The 23,542-nt window shown below is 34.8% G+C and overlaps 1 protein-coding gene and 1 long non-coding RNA gene across 27 annotated transcripts; one reads left to right on the top strand and one right to left on the bottom strand.

The window, feature by feature from the left end:
• The first annotated feature begins 1,384 nt into the window (after window positions 1-1,384).
• Window positions 1,385-21,862, top strand: MSH4 (MUTS-like protein 4). 26 transcript variants are annotated; one of them, XR_016048020.1, is made up of 24 exons: window positions 1,393-1,587; window positions 3,578-3,781; window positions 3,878-3,913; window positions 4,122-4,234; window positions 5,281-5,326; window positions 6,033-6,079; window positions 6,276-6,383; window positions 6,758-6,827; window positions 10,149-10,221; window positions 10,356-10,501; window positions 10,567-10,649; window positions 13,139-13,278; window positions 13,366-13,491; window positions 13,591-13,641; window positions 15,409-15,472; window positions 17,057-17,200; window positions 17,296-17,363; window positions 17,490-17,548; window positions 17,933-18,089; window positions 19,396-19,448; window positions 19,603-19,701; window positions 20,215-20,329; window positions 20,410-20,532; window positions 21,608-21,862. XR_016048020.1 is itself a non-coding variant. In XM_011622909.3 (24 exons), exons 1-24 carry the CDS (start codon window positions 1,522-1,524, stop codon window positions 21,773-21,775), a joined length of 2,379 nt encoding a protein of 792 aa, XP_011621211.1. In that variant the 5' UTR covers window positions 1,393-1,521; the 3' UTR covers window positions 21,776-21,862. The 26 variants fall into 26 exon arrangements, 9 of the variants coding, with proteins under 9 accessions (XP_020519244.1, XP_088712397.1, XP_088712394.1 ...); XR_016048019.1 differs by having other exon boundaries at window positions 6,752-6,827; window positions 17,490-17,525; XR_016048018.1 differs by having other exon boundaries at window positions 6,752-6,827.
• Window positions 20,168-22,151, bottom strand: LOC148778944 (uncharacterized). Its single transcript, XR_016048021.1, has 2 exons — window positions 21,996-22,151; window positions 20,168-20,559 (listed from the first exon to the last, which is right to left on the bottom strand). It is a non-coding gene; the product is annotated as an uncharacterized LOC148778944 (long non-coding RNA).
• Window positions 22,152-23,542: the final 1,391 nt, after the last annotated feature.

Genomic DNA, 23,542 nt, shown 5'->3' with positions numbered 1-23,542 from the left:
AAGCTCTAAACAATCAAATTAGAGCGCATCTCAAAATTTCAGTAGAAGAGGTTGTTTTGATGCTCAAATATCCTCAAATTGATCATCTCAACAATGCATGGACAAGAGAAAAAAATGGATTTCAAGTTTTGGAAATAGTGTATCTTGTAATATATTTTTGGACCATCAATTTTCAAGATTTTAAAGTTTTCATAGATATTCTTGATCTACACTATTTTTTAAGCTTTAAATTTTATAATTAGATATGTAAATATATTTTATGGCTATCACAAAGATTTTTAATATTGAAACCACATTTTACCATGCTATTTGAAGGTGCGCTTTATTTTGATTGTTTAGAGCATAAGCTCTATAGAAATCGTACCCTTATTTTTAAGACTTTAATTTTTTTATTTTTTTTTATATCCATTTATATGAGATGATCAATTGAAAAGTTTTCTAACTTGCGCGAGGATCCTTTGCCCATGCCCAACCTCCAGGCTTAAATTTCAGGCACGTGCCCGACCATAGCCAAATTAGAGTGCCCCAAGCACAACCAGTTTTTGAAAACAAAATAAAGCATCGCCTCAAATCCTCATCTCAAAAGCACTTTGGGTAATGGAAATCAATTTTAAACACTAACAATAAAATATAAATTTTTTAGAAAAGGCACAAATCTAAAGGATTTATGAACACTTATTATTAGGGTAAAATGGATAGTCCAAATAATTTGTTATAATATATACTATTTTTAGGGTTTGAAATCTTAATTGTTTTCACGATTACAATATTCAACCTTCAACTCATAACGCATTGAAAATTGCACTTCAAGCGTGGGAAAACTTTTATATCCATCGCGTTATGAGTCTCCCGTTTACTTATTTTGATAATGTTGTAGCCCTACTTAACCATTTTTCAAATTTAAAAATAAAATTTCTATAAGGCCTAAGGTCTATGAAAACAAAATAAAGCCTCACCTCAAATCTTCGTCAAATTTAAAAATAAAATTTCTATAAGGCCTAAGGTCTATGAAAACAAAATAAAGCCTCACCTCAAATCTTCATCCATAAAGTATTTTTGACAATAAAAATATCTAGAATGAGTCTAAAATCAATTTCCAACATAGACAATATAATTTGAAATTTAAAAAATAGTACAGATCTAAAAACACTTATTTTTAAAGTGTAATGGACACTCCAAATAATTTGTGATAATATGCACTATTTTTATAGATTGAAAATTTATTATTATTATTTTTTTATCAAGTCAAGATTTATCAAACCATTTTTCTCTCTAGAATGCTATATGCTAATGCTAACGAAGTAAAACCGGTACGGATAGTTTGTGGACGGGCTACAGCCGGTAAGGCGGGAAATAAAAGCGGGTTGTGTATTTCGTATTTTCCGCAGTTTACCCCGCTCCGCTCTCTCTCTCCCTCTTCTCTCTCTGTTAGAAAAATTTGCTTTCGGATTTTCAGTTGCAGTCTTTGCCCTGCGCTCTCTTTTGCAAGAGTGGAGCTCTAACAGAGCCGGCGACCTCAAAATGGAGGAAGGAAACGCGGACATCTCAAGCTACATTGTTGGACTCATCGAGAACAGAGCTAAGGAGGTCTCTCTCTCCAGAACTGTTTCTCTTTCTAGAAGCGTTTCTCTCTCTAAGACACAGAATCAAGGATCTGTCTCGCTCTTCTAGGTCTCTCTCTCTTAATGCAATGAAGACCTAAGTTCTCTTTTCTCTAACTCTAGATGCTAGCGACCATGAAAATTTTACGTCCCTCTCTCTAAATGCACCGAAAGAGAAATTCTCGCTGCTTGTGTCTCTCTCTGTTGCCTAATAGTTGAGAATGATATATCTGTGTCCTCTTTCTCTCCGTAAATGCTCTTAAAATACTATTCTCTCTTTCTCTCTGTGCCTATCTTTGAAGCTTCATAGTTGAAATACGTTCCCCGTTTCCAACGATCCTTTGTTCTCTCTCCTCTTCTATTTTATAAAATCATACATCGTCTCTCTCTCTCTCTCTAAATTCTTCAAGTAAATGGAGAAATTATCTGATTTTCCTTTTGGATCACACATCTAATTCATACAATCAGGGATCGGCTCTCTCTTTCTCTCTCTAAATTCTTTATCTGTACCTGTTGTTTGAATGCCACCTAAATATGCTATTCTCTTTATCATAAATGATACTTAGCTGTAATAATTCCGTATGTGTGTGTCTCTCTCTCTAAATGCAGTTTTGTCATAGAATCATTTATATATCTCTCTCTCTCTCTTTGCTACATAGTAGTAGAATTCCTCTTATTGCCATAGTAGTAGAAATCCTCTTACTGTCACAAAAACCTCTCCTCTCCCTCTTTCTAGATGCTACCAGATCATCTCTCTCCCCACCATAAGTGTCAGAAATATATGCAATCGAAAATGATTTTAGTTGTTTTCTTCTATTTTTTTTTTTGGTTATGTACACGTAAAGATTCTTTATGAAGATACTCTTAGAGAATGAAGTTACGTGCACATCAAGTACTATGTGATTGTGGTTTGAGATAGTCCTTAGAAAATGTTGGTTTTATTTCAGTTTAAAGTTATTTTTCCTCTCAATGAAATATTGTTTTAGTGTATTTTTCAAAAGACGACCACTGATTTATGATATGGCTGATATCCCAAAAATGTGATCTATAGAATTGTTATCAAAATGTGGATGATAAATTCAGAGCTCATAACAAATTTTATTTATTATTTTACTGGACATACTTTTTGATATAGAGAGTAATTGTTTCAGTTAATTGTTTGAATCAAATTATTCTTTGATTTTAAAGTCAATCCCTACTTCGCAAAAAGAAAAGGAGAAAGAAGTACAGTCTTAGTTGTTGGCAATTTGGTGAGTTGTAAATATTTTAAGATAGCGGTGAACATATTAAGATACATTGGAGCTTTATATGGGTTCTTAAGATACACTGTAGGTTTGTAACTTCTGCAGAGCTATTAACTTATATACTTGCAGTTTTATTATTGTCAAACTTTTTTTGTGGTTGCTCATCTTGATATAGGATACAATGAGTTCTATGTCTTGATTTTTATTTTTTTTATTTTTTCAATAATATGGAGGCATCCAATGGATTGTATACCTAAAATTGCATGCTGTGTTTTACAAAGAGGAAGTGATGATTCTTTACGGTCTATTTTCATGAGTTTATCATTCACGATCTTATTGGAGATTTGTTTCAGGAATCTTTTCTGGTAATTGATGGATTATAATGCAAAATGGAATTGATATACTATTATATAAAATTGACTCTTTTCGCCACTTGATGTATCACTACATAAGAAATTCACTTGATGTATTACTACATAAGAAATGAACTCGTTCCTTTGAAAAAAAAAAATATTTGGGCCAACTTTATTTGAGGATTTCAATGTGATATCCCTTCAAATGTGTGTGTTCTAGTTAACCAAGAAGATACAAAGAAGCCAGATCATATTTTAAGGAAGAAGATCATGACATGCTCAAATACAAAATGTTATTCTGGTAATTTTATTGCACATAATATTATGCCATTGCTTTCTTTGAATCCATATGGTTTGATATTGGGTGATTACTCTGAAGGTTGGTTTGGTTGCATTCAACTTGCGATCAGCCTCATTGCATCTTTCTCAATACATTGAAACAAGCAGTTCATATCAGAATACAAAGACACTATTGCATTTCTACGACCCAGTGGCAATTATTGTCCCCCCAAACAAGTTTGCACCAGATGGCAGAATTGGTGTTTCAGAACTTGTAGATCGATATTATTCATCTACTAAGAAGGTGTTAATATTTTTGATAAATTTGGGATCCTTAGGAAGCAAAAATAATTGAATTAGCATAGTCATGCCATTAACTCATCTACTATTTGTAATGTAGGTTGTCATGGCGCGGGGTTGCTTTGACGATACAAAAGTTGGAGCCTGAAATCTCTCTCTCTCTCTGTTTCTCTCTCTCTAAAAATACACAACACATGCGTGCATGCTCATGCACATAGTTATAAATACATACAGATCGTAGACATATGCGATCATATTTTTGGATGTGTGTACATTATGTTATTATTTATTTTGCTTGCTATTTTCACAAATTGTGTGAGCTGCACTTTCCCACTTTTTTTCAGGGATCTGCTGTGGTAAAAAATTTGGCATCCCATGAGCTTTCTGTTCTTGGTTTAGACACTTACTACAAACAGTACTATCTTTGTCTGGGTGCTGCTGCAGCTACCATTAAATGGTACATTTTTGCCTTGAATAAACAACCCATGATATCTTCAACCCAATGTAATAAGTTATGTCTGTTATTATTCATATTTTACCAGCTATTGATTTTAGGAACTATGACTAAAGCTGATGCTTATGGTGAGAATGATTGCGATGCATTATCGGTGATGACTATGTTTTTTCGTAGATTTGGAAAGAGCTATATTGAAGGCAGTTATCTAATAAACCCCGAGGTTGTGGCTTCAATTATGAAAAAGAGGAGGTTGTGGCTTATTAAAAAAAGGTGGTCCAGACTTCGAACGCAGCTAACCTATCCAACAAAAAAGAAAATGAAAAGACTTAGTGTCAACAACTTGTAGTCTAATTCCATCAACCATCTAGATCCTGTTGGGATTTCAAATCCAAATCTAATACTCCATATGCCTGATTCAATCCACCTGCCATGTTCCCAGTTCATGAAAAACTTGTTGAGCCTGGTTTCACGTAGTGACCTACTCACATAAAAAGCTCCTGAACATCAATGTCAACAAATGTATTTTTCATATCATCTGATTCAAGATTCATGGGTTGGATTGCTTCACCTTTAATGCAGGCGCAAAGGCCTTCACATTGTGCTTATCGGTGCACGCAACTGCCACCAGCCTTCCTTTATGCATTTCTAGTGTATTGTCTTATTTAACTTCACTTATTGAATCCATTCAGATGTGCACTTGATGCAAAGATACCGTTTTCTAGGGGTGATGGCATCTGAGGGGTGCAATATCTGTTGAGTTATGTAGACAAGATCATAAGTGAAACTAATAATGCTCCCGGATAGAATTGTGGGGTTTTGCTATTGCTATTGGTGAAATAAACCCATTTCCTTTCATGAATAATGGTTTAGTAGCCATGCAAATCGAAATAATTCTCTGTTACATTTGAAGTCGAACAAATTGAATTCCTGTATTGCATATATTTCCTTCTGGGTATTTTACCACGTACCAAGTGAGCCTATACATGTTTTTAATTAAGAACATTGTGTGCTGGTACTGATTTAAGAATTTATTCACATTGTTACAGGACAGAAACAGACAAAGGTGTCATAGTCACAAATCACTCAATATCGGTAAAAAATTTGAATGTCATATTATTTTCTTGATTAATGCAGCACAATTTATATAGGTTCACCATTTTATGACCATTTAATGTTTTTTTTTTCTAACATTCATTTAAGGTAATTGACCTGTGTGTGTAAAGCTATCTTGAAAAAGGATATTCTGGGGGATTCTTTTTCTCTTTTTTAATCTCAATATACATGTGTGCCAACTTGGACATGCTGATAACACATCATTTGGAAGTTAGCAGGCATTCTAGCCTAGATTCAAAATTTTAGCAAAGCAGAAGCGAGATTTGGAGAAAATTCACTTTCTGCTAGCATATTTTTTTCTTGATTTATCAAATTCATGTGTTGCATTGACACCTCTTGCAAATAGGTACATACTTAAATGTAAGTTGTAGGAATATTAAAATCTTAAGGAGCACAGAAGTGCAAAAAAAGCAGTAATGTGAGGCAGAAGCTTTTTATAGGATGTTTACATGTTAGAATAATAAAGGAGGAAAATACCATTTGCATGTAACCTTCTAAAACAGAACTTTTCCATTGCTTCAAGAAAATAAGAAAGGAGGAAGATACCATTTGCACGTAACCTCCAAAAAACAGAACTTTTCCATTGCTTCAAGAAAAACTTTGATACGTAGCTTGTTTTACTTTTTACTATTGAGAGGTTGAAGTTTGTAGATCTTATTTGTTCTTGTCTGTTGAACATTTCCAGGTTACCTTCAATGGTTCCTTTGATCATATGAATATTGATGTTACAAGGTATGGCCCATGCTGAAAGGGGAAGCTCCTTCACACACTTGAACTTCTTGTCTGTCTTGTTGCATTTGGTTTCTATTTATTTATTCCACAGATAGGGCTACTGAGTATTCTAGTCTCCTTGGAAATTCTGATAACCAGTGAATCTGGACATATTTCCTCTCAAGTCCAACTTATATGTCTTCAGTGTGGAATGCAGTATTCAGAACTTGGAAGTCATTGAGCCATTAGATTCTATTCTTGGGGCCTCAAGCAATAAGAAGAAGAGTCTTTTCTACATGCTAAAGACAACAAAAACTATTGGAGGGTATGATCTATTTTCGTTTTCTCTTGGTTTTCTTTTTTCTATTTGGAAACTTCCACAAGTGTCCCACTTTAAAACAATATATTTTGGTGGATATTTCCAGAACAAAGTCATCAGTATAAAAGCTTCAGTACAAATAAAAGTTAGTTGTATGGAAAGCTAAGGCTGAAATTGGTTAACTGTAAAATCTGGTTTGTTTGACCTAATTATGTTGAAACGTTTCCAAAAGATGCCGAGTGCAGTTGTTGCTTAAAAACAAACCCCAAAGTTTTAAAAGTATGAAAAGCTTATAAGTAATGGCATGAATTTTCTGAAGTATAAGTTATATGATTTTCTATTTTTGTGTTGCTTATTTGCTGCATTTTCTCTAGGACCAGGCTTCTAAGAGCTAATCTGTTGCAACCTCTCAAAGATATTGAGACTATCAATGCCCGCCTCGATTGCTTGGTTAGTATCTTGTCTGATTTATTAATATTTGGTTTTTTTTTTGTAAGGTACGCAGTTAAGTCATCCAAAAGATGTGTATCAACATAGGAATTGATCTAATGATAAAGAAAGGGCGTGTTTTCAGTTTATTGTTTGATGTTTTAGTTACTCCTTGAGGCTTTGAAAGCATTTCTTCTAATAAGTTTGATACTCCTAACTTTCTAGGTATTCTTTATTTTATAATCTTATGAAACTTCTGGTGCTGTAGTTATTCTTCCTTCCCTATTCATAGATCATAGTAGGTGTCCTCAACTGCATAAATAAGTGAAAAAACAGGATTGGGTTCGAGACTTGCTGATGCAATTAAATTATAGGAAAATTTAATTTTTTTATATTTTGTTTTATTTTCATACGGGTTCTTTTTTTTTGAGAAATTTGGTATGGTGTTGAAGGTATGGTTGGAATTCCTTTTTTTTTAAGTGCATGAGTTTTAGGATATGGATAAGATTGCCTTTCCTTGTTTATGTTGATATCTTTGGTTTGGTTAGGATATGCAAAGAGATAGTAACATGAGCCTCCTTGATTTATGGGTTTTACAAATGAGAGAGAGAGAGAGAGAGAGAGAGAGAGAGAGAGAGAGAGAGAGAGAGAGAGAGAGAGAGGTTCACATGATGGAAAAGAAAAAGATAGAGGGAAATGTAGGGGAGAGAAGAAATTGGAAAAGTGGTAGAGAGACAAAGGAGGGTTGAAAAAATGTGGTATGTAGAAGTTAGATAGAGAGAGCTAAGGGGGGATGAAAAAGGTGGTATGGGAGGATAGGTTTGTTTGTTTTTTTGATTTTTTTATCTATTTGTTTTTCGGTTTCTTGTATTAAAAGAGGTCCTCTTTGAAGAGAGGTTATGGGAGAATAAAGAAAGAGTTTGATCTTGTGAAAAGATCTTAGGGTGGACTCCTTGGCAGACTTTGAGAGGGTATAATCTCTTAATCCTTTTTATTTTATTTTATTCTTCTATTTATTATTATTTTTGCATCAGTTGGTATCAGAGCCATGAGATCCGTGTTGATGACAAATAACTGATGATCTAGTTATAGAGCATATAGATCAAATATTTGAGTGATTGGATAAAAAATATGAGACTCAAAGAAGACCTAGTTGAGCATTTTAGCAAAATAATATAACAGGGTCTACAAGATCTATTTTATATATTGGAATCGGAGGAAGAAGAACATGAAGATGTAACTCTCAGTGCAAAAGATTTTGACGATTATGAAGTAGAAAATATACTAGTTGTGATATGTGAAATGCAACCCTTTGAGCTCAAAAGAGAATTTAAGATTCAGTTTGGTATTCCAGAGTTCGGTAGTTCAAAATTCCTCTACAATTTGCACTGCAAGTGTCTGCTAAGTTGGCTCACTTAAAAAGATGAAGTATCGAGAAGAACGGTCAGACTACATAACCAATTATTCGATTAGCCTCTGAAGGATGGTTGGACTACATCAACAATTATTCGATTGCCCTCTAAAGGATGTAATCTCGAGGTCGAGCTTCTCCCAGCCCCAGGAGAATGATTCAAATAAAATTTAAGAAAATTTAATTTTTTCATTTTTTGTTTCAATTTTCTTGTTGGTTCTTGTTTGTTTGAGAAATTAGGTAGGGCGTCGAAGGTATGAGTTGGTATTTGTTTTCTTTAGTGCATGAGTTTTAGGTTATGGATAAAATTAACTTTCCTTGTTTATGTTGATATCTTTGGTTCTGTTAGGATATGCAAAGTTAGTAACGTGAGCCTCCTGGATTCATGGGCTTCACATATGTGAGAGAGAGAGAGAGAGAGAGAGAGAGAGAGAGAGAGAGAGAGAGAGAGAGAGAGAGAGAGAGAGAGAGAGAGAGGTTCATGTGATGGAAAAAAAAGATATAGGGAAAATGTAGGGGAGAGAAGAAATAGGAAAAGCAGTTAGGGAGATAAGGGAGGGTTGAAAAAATATGGTACGTGGAAGTTAGAGAGAGAGATAAGGGAGAAATGAAAAAAGTGGTACAAGAGGATAGGTTTGTTTTTTCTTTTGCTTGTATTAAAAGAGGTGTGGCCCCTCTTTGAAGAGAGGTTATTGGAGAATAAAGAAAGAATTTGATCTTGTAAAAAGATCTTGGGGTGCACTCCCTTGCAGACCCTAAGAGAGGTATAATCTCTCAACTTTTATTTTATTTTATTTTTTATTTCTGTTTATTATTTTTCTCCCTGCATCACTTGCTAGAGTCCCGAGTTAGAGACTTGGCCAAGTCCTAAAAAGGTAATAATGAAATATTGGGATGTGGCAAGACATGGTTGGTTCTGGTGGTGTGGTTGCAGACTCGGCACCCTGCCAAGTCCAAGTAAATTGGGTGAGTCCAAGGCAGACACTTAGAGTTCTGATTTACTGGTGTAAATCATTTTAGTTGTCTTTCTCATGCCGTGTATTCATATCCTTTCTGATAGTGTGACAATATAAGGTTCTTATCCACATTGATTTGTCTAGGCATATTCTACTCCCTTGTATAAGACCGTCTCTCATTAGGACTGGAAGAATGATTTGACCTTAGAGTTCACATTCTTCTTTGTATCACCCTTAGCATTATTCTCAAATTCTTCATTATGATTCTCCTCTCCTAATATCAGCAAATATGCCGTCACGCATCCCTCTGTAAGTTTAACAAGGAAAAAGAAGAAACGAGATATGTGAGGTGAAGAACGCAAGTTATCTAACCTAGATAAGTTTCACAAAAGGCACCCATACAAGCATATGTAGTATACAAGTAATGTACACGCAGCCTCATCTATTGCTCGTCATTGATGATAGATGGTAGGGATAATCATGTCATGCTCAAAGTCTGGTATTGTCCATCAAGTGGAGCTGCGAACCATCTCCATTGTTGGTGCTCAGTTACAAATAGTGGAAGTCAGTGCGTGTAGAGCTATAAAATGCATGTTGGACGTACAATATACTTTTTCTAAAATCACTAAAATACCACCTCCTTACAAGTGATCCAGCTGCAGCCACAACCACTTGCACTATATGTCAAAATCATAATCAAAATATGGATGACCAGGATCACACTGGTATCATTGAGCTGCTTCAAAATTTATTCATAAGGTTAAGAATGTAGGACTATCTTGTTTAATACCCAAGGGAATAAAGAAATGAACCGTATGATCTCTCTAGCGGATAGCAAGGCCCTTTCCATGTGAACGGAATGGGATACGGTGTATTATGCCTTATAATATTCTTTGTTGCTCAAATAGTTATTTATTGATTCAGTTCTCAGCTAACCTCAATGCTGTAGTCTAACATCAATACTTCATTTTCTAGGATGAGTTAATGAGCAATGAAGAGTTATTCTTTGGGCTATCTCAGGTTCTTCGCAAATTTCCAAAAGAAACAGGTAAATTTTACTTAGTAATTGTCTTCAACCTATTTGCAGGTGCTAAAACAATTTTCTTATTTTTTAACGCAATGATTTTTATGCATTTTCTGCATTTTATTTAGATAGCTTATTGTCTGTCCTTTTCTCTCTAGATAGGGTACTTTGTCATTTCTGTTTCAAGCCAAACAGAGTCACCACTGATGCCGCAGGCCTTGTGAATGCACGAAAGAGCCAAATGTTAATTGCAACTGTTATCCTTCTTAAAACTGCTTTGGATGCTTTGCCCCTGCTTTCCAAGGTACAATCGTGTGGTTACATGATTTCCTAGCTTTGGCATTTGGTTTAAAACCTGAATTTTTTCAGGCACTTAAGGATTCGAAATGCTTCCTCCTACGCAACATTTATAATATTTGTGGAAATGAAAAATATGATGCCATAAGGAAAAGGTATGAATCAACCCTCAATGTCAATTTTTTATAAGTTAGTAGTTGCTTATAATGCTTCTGATGTATTTAGTCAAGAATGTCCAAGCTTCAGTAATGCTTTGATTGATGATGATTCATATTTTTTTATTTGCTGAACTCATGTCTTCGAAGGAAGCCCTCATGGCAGTGCTATTGCATCTTTGATGTTGTTTTTACTTCAAAGTTTCTCTTTTGTCTTAAGTAATTTGGTAGTCACTTGAGGTATCAATTAGGAACTCACAGAATTTGTGTTGTACATTTATGCACGTGTGTTTGTAGCCTAGCTGAACACCTAGCCTTTTTTTAATTGTTTTGGTTCGAAGTTACTTTTTTGTTTTAAGTAATTAGATAGTCACTTGAGGTATAAATTAGGAAATCAGAATAATTTGCAATGTATACGCATGCGCATGCCTGTGTAACCTATATGAGCCCCTAGTGTTTTTGCATTATATACGGACACATAGATATATACGGACACACAGATGTATGTATATAGGCACATTTTTTACATAAATTAGAGGAACAGCAAAATTTTGATACCGTGCAGTTTGCATGAAAAAAGAGAAACTTTGTGATTAATAATAATGAAACTTTGACAACAGCAACATGATGGATAGTGGTCAATGAAGTATTTAGCACATTGTGCTAGAACCCCTAGGCCATTGTAGAAACAATAGCCTATGGTAGGAATGAATGGTGATATCTAATGTGCAGTGAGATGATATGTGAAGAAGTACTGCTATGATGAGCTTCAGGGAATAGAAGCTCTAGGCACATAAATGTGGTCTGTGTTAGAAGAGCCCTTCAAATATTTCATGTAGTGTTTTGAGGACCAGGCCGAGTTGATTCGAATTTTATGTTCAACTCGGGGTACATAAAAAATTGAAAAAAATCCCATAAAATATAGAAAAATATGGGATTGTTGTATAAAGTGTTTATATATAATTTGTATATGTATTGGCAAAGATTATGAGTTTTTTTTTTTCCATATTCCCTATTTATTTATTTTACACGTCTTTGGACTTTTTAAAATATCTCCTACTATAGACGAATTTTGAAAGGACACGGTTTCTATGAGTCTATGTAGAAATGAGTCACCTCATAAAGATCTATTTTTGAGATGGATTTTTTGATGTATTTTTTTAGGACATGTAATCTCTAACATGGAGATCATGAATATGGAAAAATAAATAAAAATTGAAAATTATAAATAATAATTCTATTAATAAAATATTTGGACCATTTACCGTTAGTATCAATTGTTTTTAGATGGACCACCTATTTCCATCCATTTTTTAGATGGATGCTTTATACCTCCAGGGCCGCAAATGTAGAAATGCGGTTCTTGCCGCATGAAACAATTTTCCATTTTGAAAATTCATTTTTACACTTTTTTAAGCGTATTTGGATTATTTAGCTCACTTTTGGTTTTACTGGACCTTTATTACATTTATTATATTTTAAAATATTTTCCTATCTTCAATATTTTTCTAGGGCTTTTGGCCTTGTACAGTACTCGGGCAAGTCTGAGTTCCACTTGGACTTGCCCAAGTAACTTTCCTCAGGCAAGGGCTGAGTACCTGGCATGAAGGGAGTTCAAAACACTGGTTTCATGTGTGCATGTTTATGTGTATTATATAGGATGGCTCATGTTGAGAGCACGGTTCTGCTTGTGCACATTTGAAGAACCCTACATATGTTCCTGGGATATACACATAATGTATGCTAGATGCAAGAGACGTAAATAGCAGCCAAAGCTCTGTGATCTTATTAGTGATTTTTTTATAAAATAGTTCCTTTTTATCCTTTCAAATGTGCATAACTATGCAATTTTTGCACCAACTACTTGAGGATGTCTGAGTTTCTAGAAGAAAAGGAAATGCCAATCAAGGTATAAGACAGTCAGCAAACACAAACATTGGGCATAAAGTCTTTCAAGGTTTTGGTTGCAACAGTGAACATAGGCCTTATAAATTTTTTGTGCTCCTTGTATGTACTAAGTTTTTATCAATGAGTTTTCCTTTTACCTGTGGTAAATATTCATATTGTTGGAATATTTCTCACAAGTATTAATAAGGGTGAACTAAATACTCTAGTCTACTCATGTCACTGGTGTTGAATACATCTATTTTGATATTCCCCTGATAATGGTGATGCCACTTCATTGACATTGAATATATTTTAGTGCTGGTTGGCTGTTGGTTACTTGTTATAATAAGTTGCTGTTTCGTGTCGTGCCATGTCTTGGTGCGGGAATTCCAATGTGTGTTAGTAACTTCTAAGATTACTAATGATAACTTTAAGCCTAGGTTCTATTCCATTTCATCAAAGTGCCACTTTTCCTAGTTTTTACTCCTCTGAAGTAATGTTGAGGTCACTCATGCTTAGATAAATATCTTTAATTGGAGTCAAATTCATTGTGCATATTATCAATTGGAGTCTCATCAAGGATTTTGTTTTTTATCCTTTAGAATCAGAGATTATATAGACGAGGATATTTTGCATGCGCGGGTTCCTTTTGTTGCCCGTACTCAGCAATGTTTTGCTGTCAAGGCTGGCATTGATGGATTTCTTGATGTTGCACGTAGATCTTTTTGTGATACCAGTGAAGGTATTACTTTGTTAGTTTGGTCTTAGCATGTATATTTGGTGAGCAGAGTGATTTACTTGGGTGTCTTAATTAATGAATGAATGACAGCTATACATGACCTTGCAAAAAGATATCGTGAAGACTACCAACTGCCAAATCTGAAGATGCCCTTTAACAATAGGCAGGGATTCTATTTCAGTTTACCACAAAAGGACATAAAGGGACTGCTTCCTGGTATTTTCATTCAGGTTAAAAAGTTTATGTACTTGTTCATATTCTCAATTCTTCATATTTTTATGGAAATTTCATGTGTGCTTCTAACTTGTGGATCAGATATTGAAACATGGAAAGAATATACATTGCTCAACTCAAGAACTTGAATCTGTGAGTGCACTAGATTCTATTATACCTTCATTTTTATTTATAAAGAAAAAGACATCTTCATTCTTTGGAAATGGTTGATAGACCTCCAATTTATCAATGTTATGCATGCATGATATAAATATCATAAGCTTGAAGAGGATGAAGACGAATTCGTAGGATTTGGATGTCGGAAGTAAAAGAAGGTTTGAAGGGGACGAAGATAGGAAATGCTGTAGGACCATATGACATCCCGATAGATATTTGGAGGTGCATGGGGGAGATTGACATTGAGGCTGACCAAGCTGTTCAACAAGGTGTTAAGAATAAAGAAAATGTCAGATTAATGGAGGAAAAGTATTGTGGTACCTATTTACAAGAACAAAGGAGATATACAAAATTATGTGAACTATTGAGGGATCAAACTTATGAGTCACACTATGAAGCTCTAGGAGAGAGTGATTGAGCAACGACTAAGGCATGAAACGAGTGTATCAGAAAGCTAATTCGGTTTTATGCTAAGGAGGTTAACAACTGCGGCTATTTTCCTACTTAGGCAACTGATTGAGAAGTTTAGAGCAAAGGGAAAAGATCTCCACATGGTCTTTATTGATCTAGAGAAAGCTTATGATAGAGTACCTCAAGATTTGATTTGGTGGGATGTTGAAAAAAAAAGGAGTCTTCGGACACTACATCAATGTGGTGGAAGCACTAACTAGCATGCGAACAAATAGTGGAGAGATGAGTGAGCTTTTAGTGACAATAAGTCTATATCAGGGGTCAGCATTGAGCCCATACCTCTTTGTCTTAGTTATTGATGCCTTAACTAGGCACTTACAAGATGAGGTATCACCGTATTTGTTATTTGCGGACGATATAGTTTTGATCAAAGAGACCTGAAACGGCTTTAACGCAAAGCTAGAACTTTGGAGGGATGCTTTAGAATCCAAAAGTTTTAGAATTTGCCGAACTAAGACAAAATATATAGAATGTAAATTTAGTAATAATAGGGTAAAGATGTGGAGATTGACGGCTAAGAAATACCAAAAAGTATGTACTTTCAATATCTTGGGTCGATATCTAAGAAAATGGAGAGATTGATGAAGACATCGCACATAAATTAGAGCTGGGTGGGCGAAGTGGAGTTGTGCAATTGGAGTTTTATATGATCGTCGCATACCAATGAAGTTGAAGGGCAAGTTCTATTGGAAATTTGTGAGACCAACTTTACTTTATGGGCAGCATGTTGGGCGATCACAAAAACAACATACCTATAGAATGAGTGTAGCTGAGATGATGATGCTGAGATGAATGAGTGGCAAGACAAGAAATGTTAGAATTCAAAATGAATACATTTGGAAAAATTTAAGTGTAGTACCAAATTGCGATAAGATGAGAGGAAGTGGACTTAGGTGAGCTAGCCATGTGCAGCGCAGACCCAATACAATAGTTATTAGGACGTGCGAGTTAGTTCAAGTGGAATGCTCAAAGGGGTAGACCCAACAGGACATGGTTGGAAGTAATGAGAAAAGATATGGGGACTTATGACTTCATTGAGGGCATTGATATAATAGAATGGTGGACCCGGATTCGAGTAGACGACCTCAATTAGTTGGAAAAAGGTTCTTATGATGATGATGAAGCCTCTCAATAACCCTAGTCTGTATGTCCATCTTGTGCTTAAGCTGATTTATGATTTAACCCTTCCTAATGTTACATATGATGTGAATTTCATACACTGGTTCTTGCATTCACTTATGATAGAAGTTACTAACACGACTTGTAATGCAGTTGAATGTGAGGAACAAGTCTGCGGCTGCAGAATGCTACACAAGAACAGAACTTTGCTTGGAAGGTTACACTTATTTTCTACTAAACAAGTGTATAAAAATAATAGATTTTCAGTGTTATATTGCTAATGATGTGTAGATTGACGTTTTCTTTGTCATTTTCTTGGGACAATGTTGAAAACTACACTATAAAGCCAGGGTCGACATGCAACATGTCAATGTGTCTTCATGTGCAAGACTGTTCCATGTCTTTGTGGGAGAAACGTCAAGCCCTGCTTTATATGAAAATTTTCTTATTGGCTCGAAGAATGCATGATAAAAATATTGAATAGTCTGAATGCATGCAAGCCATGGAATAGATGCCCATACGTGAAATGCATAACAGTTTGTTCCAGTGTAATTCTACCGAGTGAAATTACATGTACTAAATTCAGCCACCAATTTATTTTTCTTAGTCAAATTGTTGCATCTAGTCTAATGTCTGTGATCAATAGTATGCTTTCTTGAAATGCATTCATATCTTGATGAACATTATTGGTACCTAATCACTCATAAGAATATAAGATTATGAAACTTCTAATGCATATAACACCACATGCTACATTCAAATGGATATGCATGTAAAATACATGAGCAACGTTTAAAATACCAGCATTTATGTTTGTGATGGCAGGGGTCCAAGCTGATATAATACAGCTGCGGCTGATGTACTGGGGTTTAAAAATGGAAAACAAAATATAATTTAACAGTTTAGGGTAGCTTCAATAGGTGATAAAATGAGCGAAACTAGACTAAGGTGGTCTGCTCATTGCAGCGTAGACCTAGAACAACAGCAATTGCGATTTGATGAAGTGGAAGCTGAAAATATAAAATGATCCTTAGAAACTACTCGTTGATAAATAGCAAAAGCTAGTTTGTGATCTTGTGGCATTATCTTATGTATAATCATATTTTGCACAGAGACAATTCAATTATCAAGTGTTGGTATAATCATATTGACCTTTAAAGATATCTATTACCAACAATAGGCACAAATTGACCAGTACTTAGCAGAAACCCTATGCCATCAAATGCGATATATTCCAAATTATGTAGTGACCGGCATCATAAGGAGTTCCTGGTTAACAACTTCTCATGGTTCACAAATTCTCATATCAGGGATCTCTCTTATCAGTGCTTTGTGCATCCGAGTTTGAGATGATTAAAGCATTTCCTTGAGTCTGCCATATTGCTACACCTTGCAGATTTCACTTCTCAATGTATTTGCTTATTAATACGTTTGTTTTTCACTCTTCTTGCATGGTTTTGAATTATTCCTTTGTAACTTTTTTCTCCCCTTTAAATTGGCTTTAAAATTTTGTACAAGTATGTGTTTTGTACACGAAATTGGGATCCTAAAGGATCACCTTGGTTTACAAATAGGACATCACAGGAGCAATTTTGAGTACTCCATCATTTGTTTATAATATTTTATGTAAACCATGAGATCCGTTTTCTAGTAACCCGAATTGGAACATGCTCTCTAAATGAACCTCAAGCTCATTCACTTCTGCATGACAGGATTTCCTTATTTTTTTTGCTTTTTAAAGACCTATTGACTCTCTCTCTCTCTCTACAAGACTTTTTTTTTATATATTTGTTTTTAACAGGACTTGTTAATTCCATAAGAGAGGACGCTTCTGTGCTTACGCTACTTGCAGAGACTTTATGTCTCTTAGACATGATCCTAAATTCATTTGCACATACAATATCAACTAAGCCTGTTGATCGGTATACACGGCCGGAATTTACTGGTACAATCCTTGGATTATTTTTTTACGTTTGAATGTGAATTTGGGTTTGGACCATTGCCAATAAATGTATTCATTTTCATACAAATGCTGGTTAGAGAATGGTCCAATTGCAATTGATGCTGGAAGGCACCCTATCCTGGAAAACGTACAGAATGAGTTCACTGTATGGCCATTTCTTTTATCAATTATCTTCTTGGAACTACTGTATTAATTGCACTTTCTGCAGTTCTATTCTCACTATCTGTGTGATTTTAGTTTCTTATCGTTTATTCAATAATGGAATATGCAGCCCAACAATATCTTCCTTTCCGAGGCATCCAACATGGTAATCGTCATGGGTCCAAACATGTATGAACTCATAAATTATGAGTTTCGCTTTACACAAAGCAGAAGTCCATGATAATCCAATGTAATAGAGAGAAACCATGAGGTTGTTGGCTCATCTCCATCTACTGAAATGATGGATGATGGAGAGAGTGAGACCCACTCATAGGTGATTTCCTCTTTGGTAGAACCCACACTCTCACCATCATTCATGGACGGTGGTGACCCTAAGAACTAGTATGCATTTCCCACCGAATGTTATTCCATGATTAATGAAATCCTAATCATTCTTCATGAGAGAATATCATTCAGTGTCCAACAATTACTTTGTGCAATTTTCTTTGGTATTAGAAATATTTGCTCACAAATATGACATTGATCAATTTGTATATTTGTATTGTCTACCAGGAGTGGTAAAAGTACTTATCTTCAACAAGTTTGTCTCGTTGTGATACTTGCACATATTGGGTGCTACGTCCCCGCACATTTCTCATCATTGCGTGTGGTAGACCGCATATTTACTCGCATTGGAACAGGAGATAATCTGGAATCCAACTCTAGTACGGTAAATTCACCTTCTTTTTGGATGTGCATAATTTGTACTCATCCCATTCTTTATGCTTTTGATTTCCCATTTAACATACACCAATAAATTCAGATTATTTTTAAAAAGTTCAAGCGTTTAAAGGAAAAATAAAAAATGTTGTGATATTTGAGATCACATAGTGCACATGATTTGATGCTTGAAAGGCCTATGAGATCATGAAATAATCCAACCCAAATACTAAAAGGAACTAATATAAAAAGAGGGGTCCCACATGTATCCTTTTGTTGTTTAATGATCAAATAATTATTTGTGATTTCTTGGTTCACACCAATGTTTAAAAAAATGGATTGGTGACCTGGATCGCTGATCTGGAAGACCGATCCAGTTCGGTGGATCAGCGATCCAGCCCAGCGAACCTGACAATAAAAAGTAAAAACATTGAAAAATTTAAAAATAATGGTGGGCCAAGTTTTGTCCGAGAACTGGCCAGAACCGATTGGTTCATAGAAGGAATCAGCTGGTTCCCGATATATTTCGGGATCCAGATTGGCCTAACCAGGTTCCAATCAGGATTGTATGGCTCCGATCTGGATCACCGTTTTTTTAAACCTTGGTTCACACAATTGGCCTAACCAGGTCCCAATCCGGATCGTTTGGTTCCGATTTGGATCACCATTTTTTTTTAAACCTTGGTTCACACACGATGTATTGGAACTAGTTGATAGGATTTCAAAATGTTTAAGTTGCACGTACAATACATATCAAGCATTCTGATTGTGTTGGAGCTACTTGCTGAGAATTTCATATTGTGCTTGAATTATATGAATGTGGATCGCTCCATATCTTCTAGTGACTTTGTCAAACTAGAAAGGATCAGTCAGTGCTATTATGTATGTTGCAATCTCCATCACGTTTTTGACTGCTGATTTTTCCAATTAGAGTGGTTCAGTCAGTGTAGCCTCTTCTCATTAGAGAGATTGCATCACTTAATTCAATGTTGATAATCCACTAACTTAATGAGAAAACACTGTGATTTTTAGAAATGAAGTGGTGTCATCTACATATATATATAATATAATTGATATGTGTCACTCAAATTTAGTAGGGAATGTATACGTTAGCAAGGTCTTTTGTATGCATTGGATTATGATATACTTTCCCAATTTATGATACATTTCTTCTGGTTATTGTCAACTACTTGAGTAAAAACCTTTTTTTCGTTATTCATAGGAGTATGATATGCTTTCGCAATTTATGCTACATTACTTCTGGTTATTGTCAATTACTCAAGTGAAAGACCTCTTTCTCCTCAATTTATGAGCAGTTTATGACCGAGATGAAAGAGACAGCTTTCATCATGCAAAATGTGTCGCCAAGGTACGAATACCCAAATCCTTAAATTTGGAATCTGGCATGTCATTCGGTACCTTGTGAGAGGAAAATGTATATTTGCATGGAATGTTAGTACAGTTGTTTGCCTTAAATCTGGGAAATATTGATCTGCATCTTACAATATTGGATCTTGACTTAGGAGCCTGATTGTTATGGATGAACTTGGTCGAGCTACCTCTTCCTCTGATGGCTTTGCTATTGCATGGAGCTGTTGTGAGCATTTACTCTCATTGAATGCGTAATACATCTTTAACTCAAAGTCATTGCAGGTCCTATTTTCTCTTCCAAGATTTTGAAGTGTGTGGCAAATGTGCCAGTTTTGTAATGTTGAAAGATACATATATGGATAGTAGATCTGTAATGAGTTTTATCGCAAATGGTGACATATATATTTCAATTTAACTAAATAACTTCTTTTTTATTTTATCACTGCTCTCAAAAACGTTTTCTGATGCACTTCCTAGTTCCTATCCCTTCATATTACAACGAACTACTTCCCTTGTTTCGAATTCTTTATAGTTCCCCACAATGTCTAACATTGGTAGTGTTTGATGCTCATAAGATCAGCAAGTGCTTTGAGCTTTGATTGCAATTAGTATGATCAACTATCTCTTGGAAAAATTAGCTGAGCAAGCAAGCTTTCTTGAAACTCATTTGAATATTGAGAAAGTTCCACTATCGTCACAATTTATACCAAAAAAATAAAATAAAAAGAAGTTATATTGAACGGAATAATATGTTATAATTTCAGGTACACTATATTTGCAACACATATGGAGAACCTGTCAGAATTAGCAAGTGTCTATCCTAATGTTAAGATTCTCCATTTCCAAGTCGACATAAAGGACAGTTGCCTAGATTTCAAGGTGGGTCTTTTAGCTTTATTTGATTGGAAGAAATTTTGTTGTGTGGCTTACTCTCTCTAAAATCCTCCATGGTTTGGCAGTTCCATCTCAGGGATGGGCCTCAACAAGTAAACCATTATGGCCTCCTGTTGGCTGGAGTTGCAGGACTTCCTGGCTCAGTAGTAAAAACTGCTCAAAGCATCACAGCAAGGATTGCAGAGAAGGTATGATGTTCCTCATTGTTCTTTTCTCTATAATGCAATACATAAAACAATTATGGAACGATGGCAAGTACTTTCCTTTTATAGGTGGTTGAGTCAAATCACTTCTAAACTGTGGTGAAAGTATCTCTATCTTTTCAAAGCATCACACAAAAAGCACAAAATCTTCAAAAAAGGAAAGGATATTTTGCTTAATGCCTTAACAGGACATTTTTTTACCTTTATTTGTTGAATGCTGATTGTTGGAAATCTAATTACTTACACGCAAGTTCTAAGGTTACAAGAAAAATGAGATATGAATAAAGAATATAATCTAGAAACTTAGGGAGTTTATAGAAAATTAGATTAGCAGATACTTTTTTTCTTTTATCGCTTTCTTTTTCTATTTATTTTATCATTATCGAGGATTGTCTCTCTCCTCTCCCATCCCTCTTATTTCTTGGTGCCCTGAGATTTTCTTATAAGTTCTTAAATCTCTCAAGATATCTCACCAATGAGAGCAATATCTACCACTATTTGTAAGCTGATCTTTCTAAGCTAGGTAACTTGCAGCTTGAGATATATCTTTCTTTGCTTAGTATCTTTAGGTTAGCAAGGTTAAAATAAGGTAAATGACTGAAATCAAGCTAAGAAAATTTAAATACTTGGGAACTGACAATTACACCCTCTTGCAAAACAACATGAATTCGCACTAATTATAGAAAATTCTTCAATCCCAAAGCACTTTTTGCCATGAGGAAGAAAACAAAGTTGAAAAAAGTAAAGTGCTACTTAAACAAAAGCTAGGTTAGCTTGTTTGGGGTTTTCAGGAAATGGGATAAACTTCAAGGTTCATACCCTTGACGTCCCTCACCCAAATCAATATCTATCAAAGCCGAAGCCTAAGGGACTAATTGGTGCGAAGTGATAGCTTTAAATGGCATGAGAAAAGCATGGAAATCTTAGATGGAAAGTCCCTGTATATCATTAGAGCATACTGCAGTCTTTTATTGGCAATAATTGAAGCCATATTTGCTTAGTTTCAAATTTTCTTTCAGTGTCTAAAAAGTACAATAAATTTTGCTGACAATTATTACAGGAAGCAACCAAGATGGAATTGAACTGTACACAATATCATTCCATCCGAATGGATTATAGGGTAGCTCAGAGGCTCATTTGCTTAAGATACTCAAACCAAGATAAGGACTGCATCAGACAAGCTCTCAAGGATCTAAAGCAGAGTTATATTGATGGGAAGCTAATCTAGTTCATGTGGGTAAATTTTCTCATCCCTCAAACTGATACATCGGCAAAAGTTATAAATAAGTCATGGCTATTGACCTTTTGAGGTCTCTCTCTCTCTCTCTCATCATTCACACACACACATGCTTCTCTTAAGCACTAGTAACTCTCTCGCTCTCTCTCTCTCTCTCTCTCTCACACACACACACACTAACAATCACACACACACACATGCAAGTACAAACCTATGTTAAATATCAAGGTTTGAAAAACCATTGATTCGGATCAGAATCACTTGATCTAGATTGGGTATCGTCGTCACCATTCTGGATCCCTCAATATTTTGGGATCTGGCTGGTTCGAGCCCGTTTGTAGCAGTTCTTTGCCAGACAAATGGATGGTTCCTAATGAACTAGACCTTTTCATTTTTTTAATAATAAATAGTGGTGGGGCCCGCCAACTTCACTTACATAAAAACCTATCATCACGCTTAGTGCATGAGCAATAGGGTTTTACACCTACCATCACACTTATTTCATGAGCAACAGCTTTTATTAGTGACGTGGGGTTCATAAGGTGCCATTTTCTCCCACAATCCTTCGATATGGGATATTGTTTGCTAGCCTTTTCTTTCCAACCTCTACAACATTTTCCATTACATGTCTACGTTTCCATTAACATATCTCTTTCTCTCTCTTGCTTTTACGTTTCCATTAACATATCTCTCTCTTGCTTTTACGTTTCTGTTAACATCTATCTTTCTCTTTTGCTTATATAAGGGCAAGTTTGATTACAAAAATGAAATTGTCTATAAAATAAAATTTATTTTTTATTTTTAGATTAATACTATTTATTCCATTTTTTATAATTTACAAAAAATAAAACTACATATAGTTAAGTTTTAACTACATATAATTAAAAAAGAAATTTCATATAGTTAATATACAAAACTTAGTTTAATTATATTGAAATTATTATTGTTTATTTATCTTAATAACATGTTAAACTTATGTCAGCATAAATATGTGAATATTATTACATTAAAATTATGTTAATATTATTATGTTGAATGAATATGATTATGTAAAAATAGTTAATTAATTTTATAGAGCAATAAAAATTAAATATAATTTTAAATTGTATTAAGTTGTTATTGTTATAAAAAATATATAACTAGTTGTTCAGACAATTCTGAGGCGTACATGGAACAACTCGATGAATTGTCGAGACAATGCACTAAGTGGCACCAATATGATGAAGAGGAAGAGCAACGACATGTTTCATTTTTGTATCAGGTTGTATTTTAATTGTTGCATGTTTCATTTTAGACCATATATTTATATCCATATTAATTGTAAGTTTTTTTTTTTTTTTTTTAAGTGATGTGAATTTAATCGTCAACAAACTTCCAGATAAGGAAACGTCTCAATATTCATGAATTTTTACAAAATAATGAAAGTTCACAATGCACCACCCCTATTTTTTAAATCTAAAAAAACACTATTTCTACGGATTTTTAGTTATTTTTTGAAATTTTTTGAGGCCAAAATCAGCTGCTCCGACCCGATTGGCCAGTTCGGGTCAGTGATCTATTTTTTTTAAACCTTGTTAAATACTGTTAACTCTCACTCTCATTCAAACACATGTGCGTGCATGCACACACATGCTCACACATACTAGCATAAACCTTTGCTAAGCACAAGTAGGGGTGGGAATGGGTCGGGTAGGGTTCGGATTTGACCTGAAATCCATACATCGGACTCAGATTCGATTTGGTCTTGGACTCGAACCT

Source organism: Amborella trichopoda, chromosome 13 (genome assembly GCF_054954075.1).
Source record: "Amborella trichopoda isolate Santa Cruz 75 chromosome 13, AtrichopodaSantaCruz75HAP2 v2.0, whole genome shotgun sequence".
Taxonomy (NCBI): Eukaryota; Viridiplantae; Streptophyta; class Magnoliopsida; order Amborellales; family Amborellaceae; genus Amborella; species Amborella trichopoda.
The sequence above is the reverse complement of the archived record's forward strand: the minus strand, read 5'-3'. Positions and strand labels throughout refer to the sequence as shown.

Excerpts from the sequence above, each read along its gene's own strand:
- MSH4 (XM_020663580.2), top strand. The coding sequence starts at position 1,522 with ATGGAGGAAGGAAACGCGGACATCTCAAGCTACATTGTTGGACTCATC. Across the intron at positions 17,364-17,489 it reads ACGTACAGAATGAGTTCACT|CCCAACAATATCTTCCTTTC; the intron begins GTATGGCCATTT and ends TGGAATATGCAG. Across the intron at positions 20,330-20,409 it reads ACAGTTGCCTAGATTTCAAG|TTCCATCTCAGGGATGGGCC; the intron begins GTGGGTCTTTTA and ends ATGGTTTGGCAG.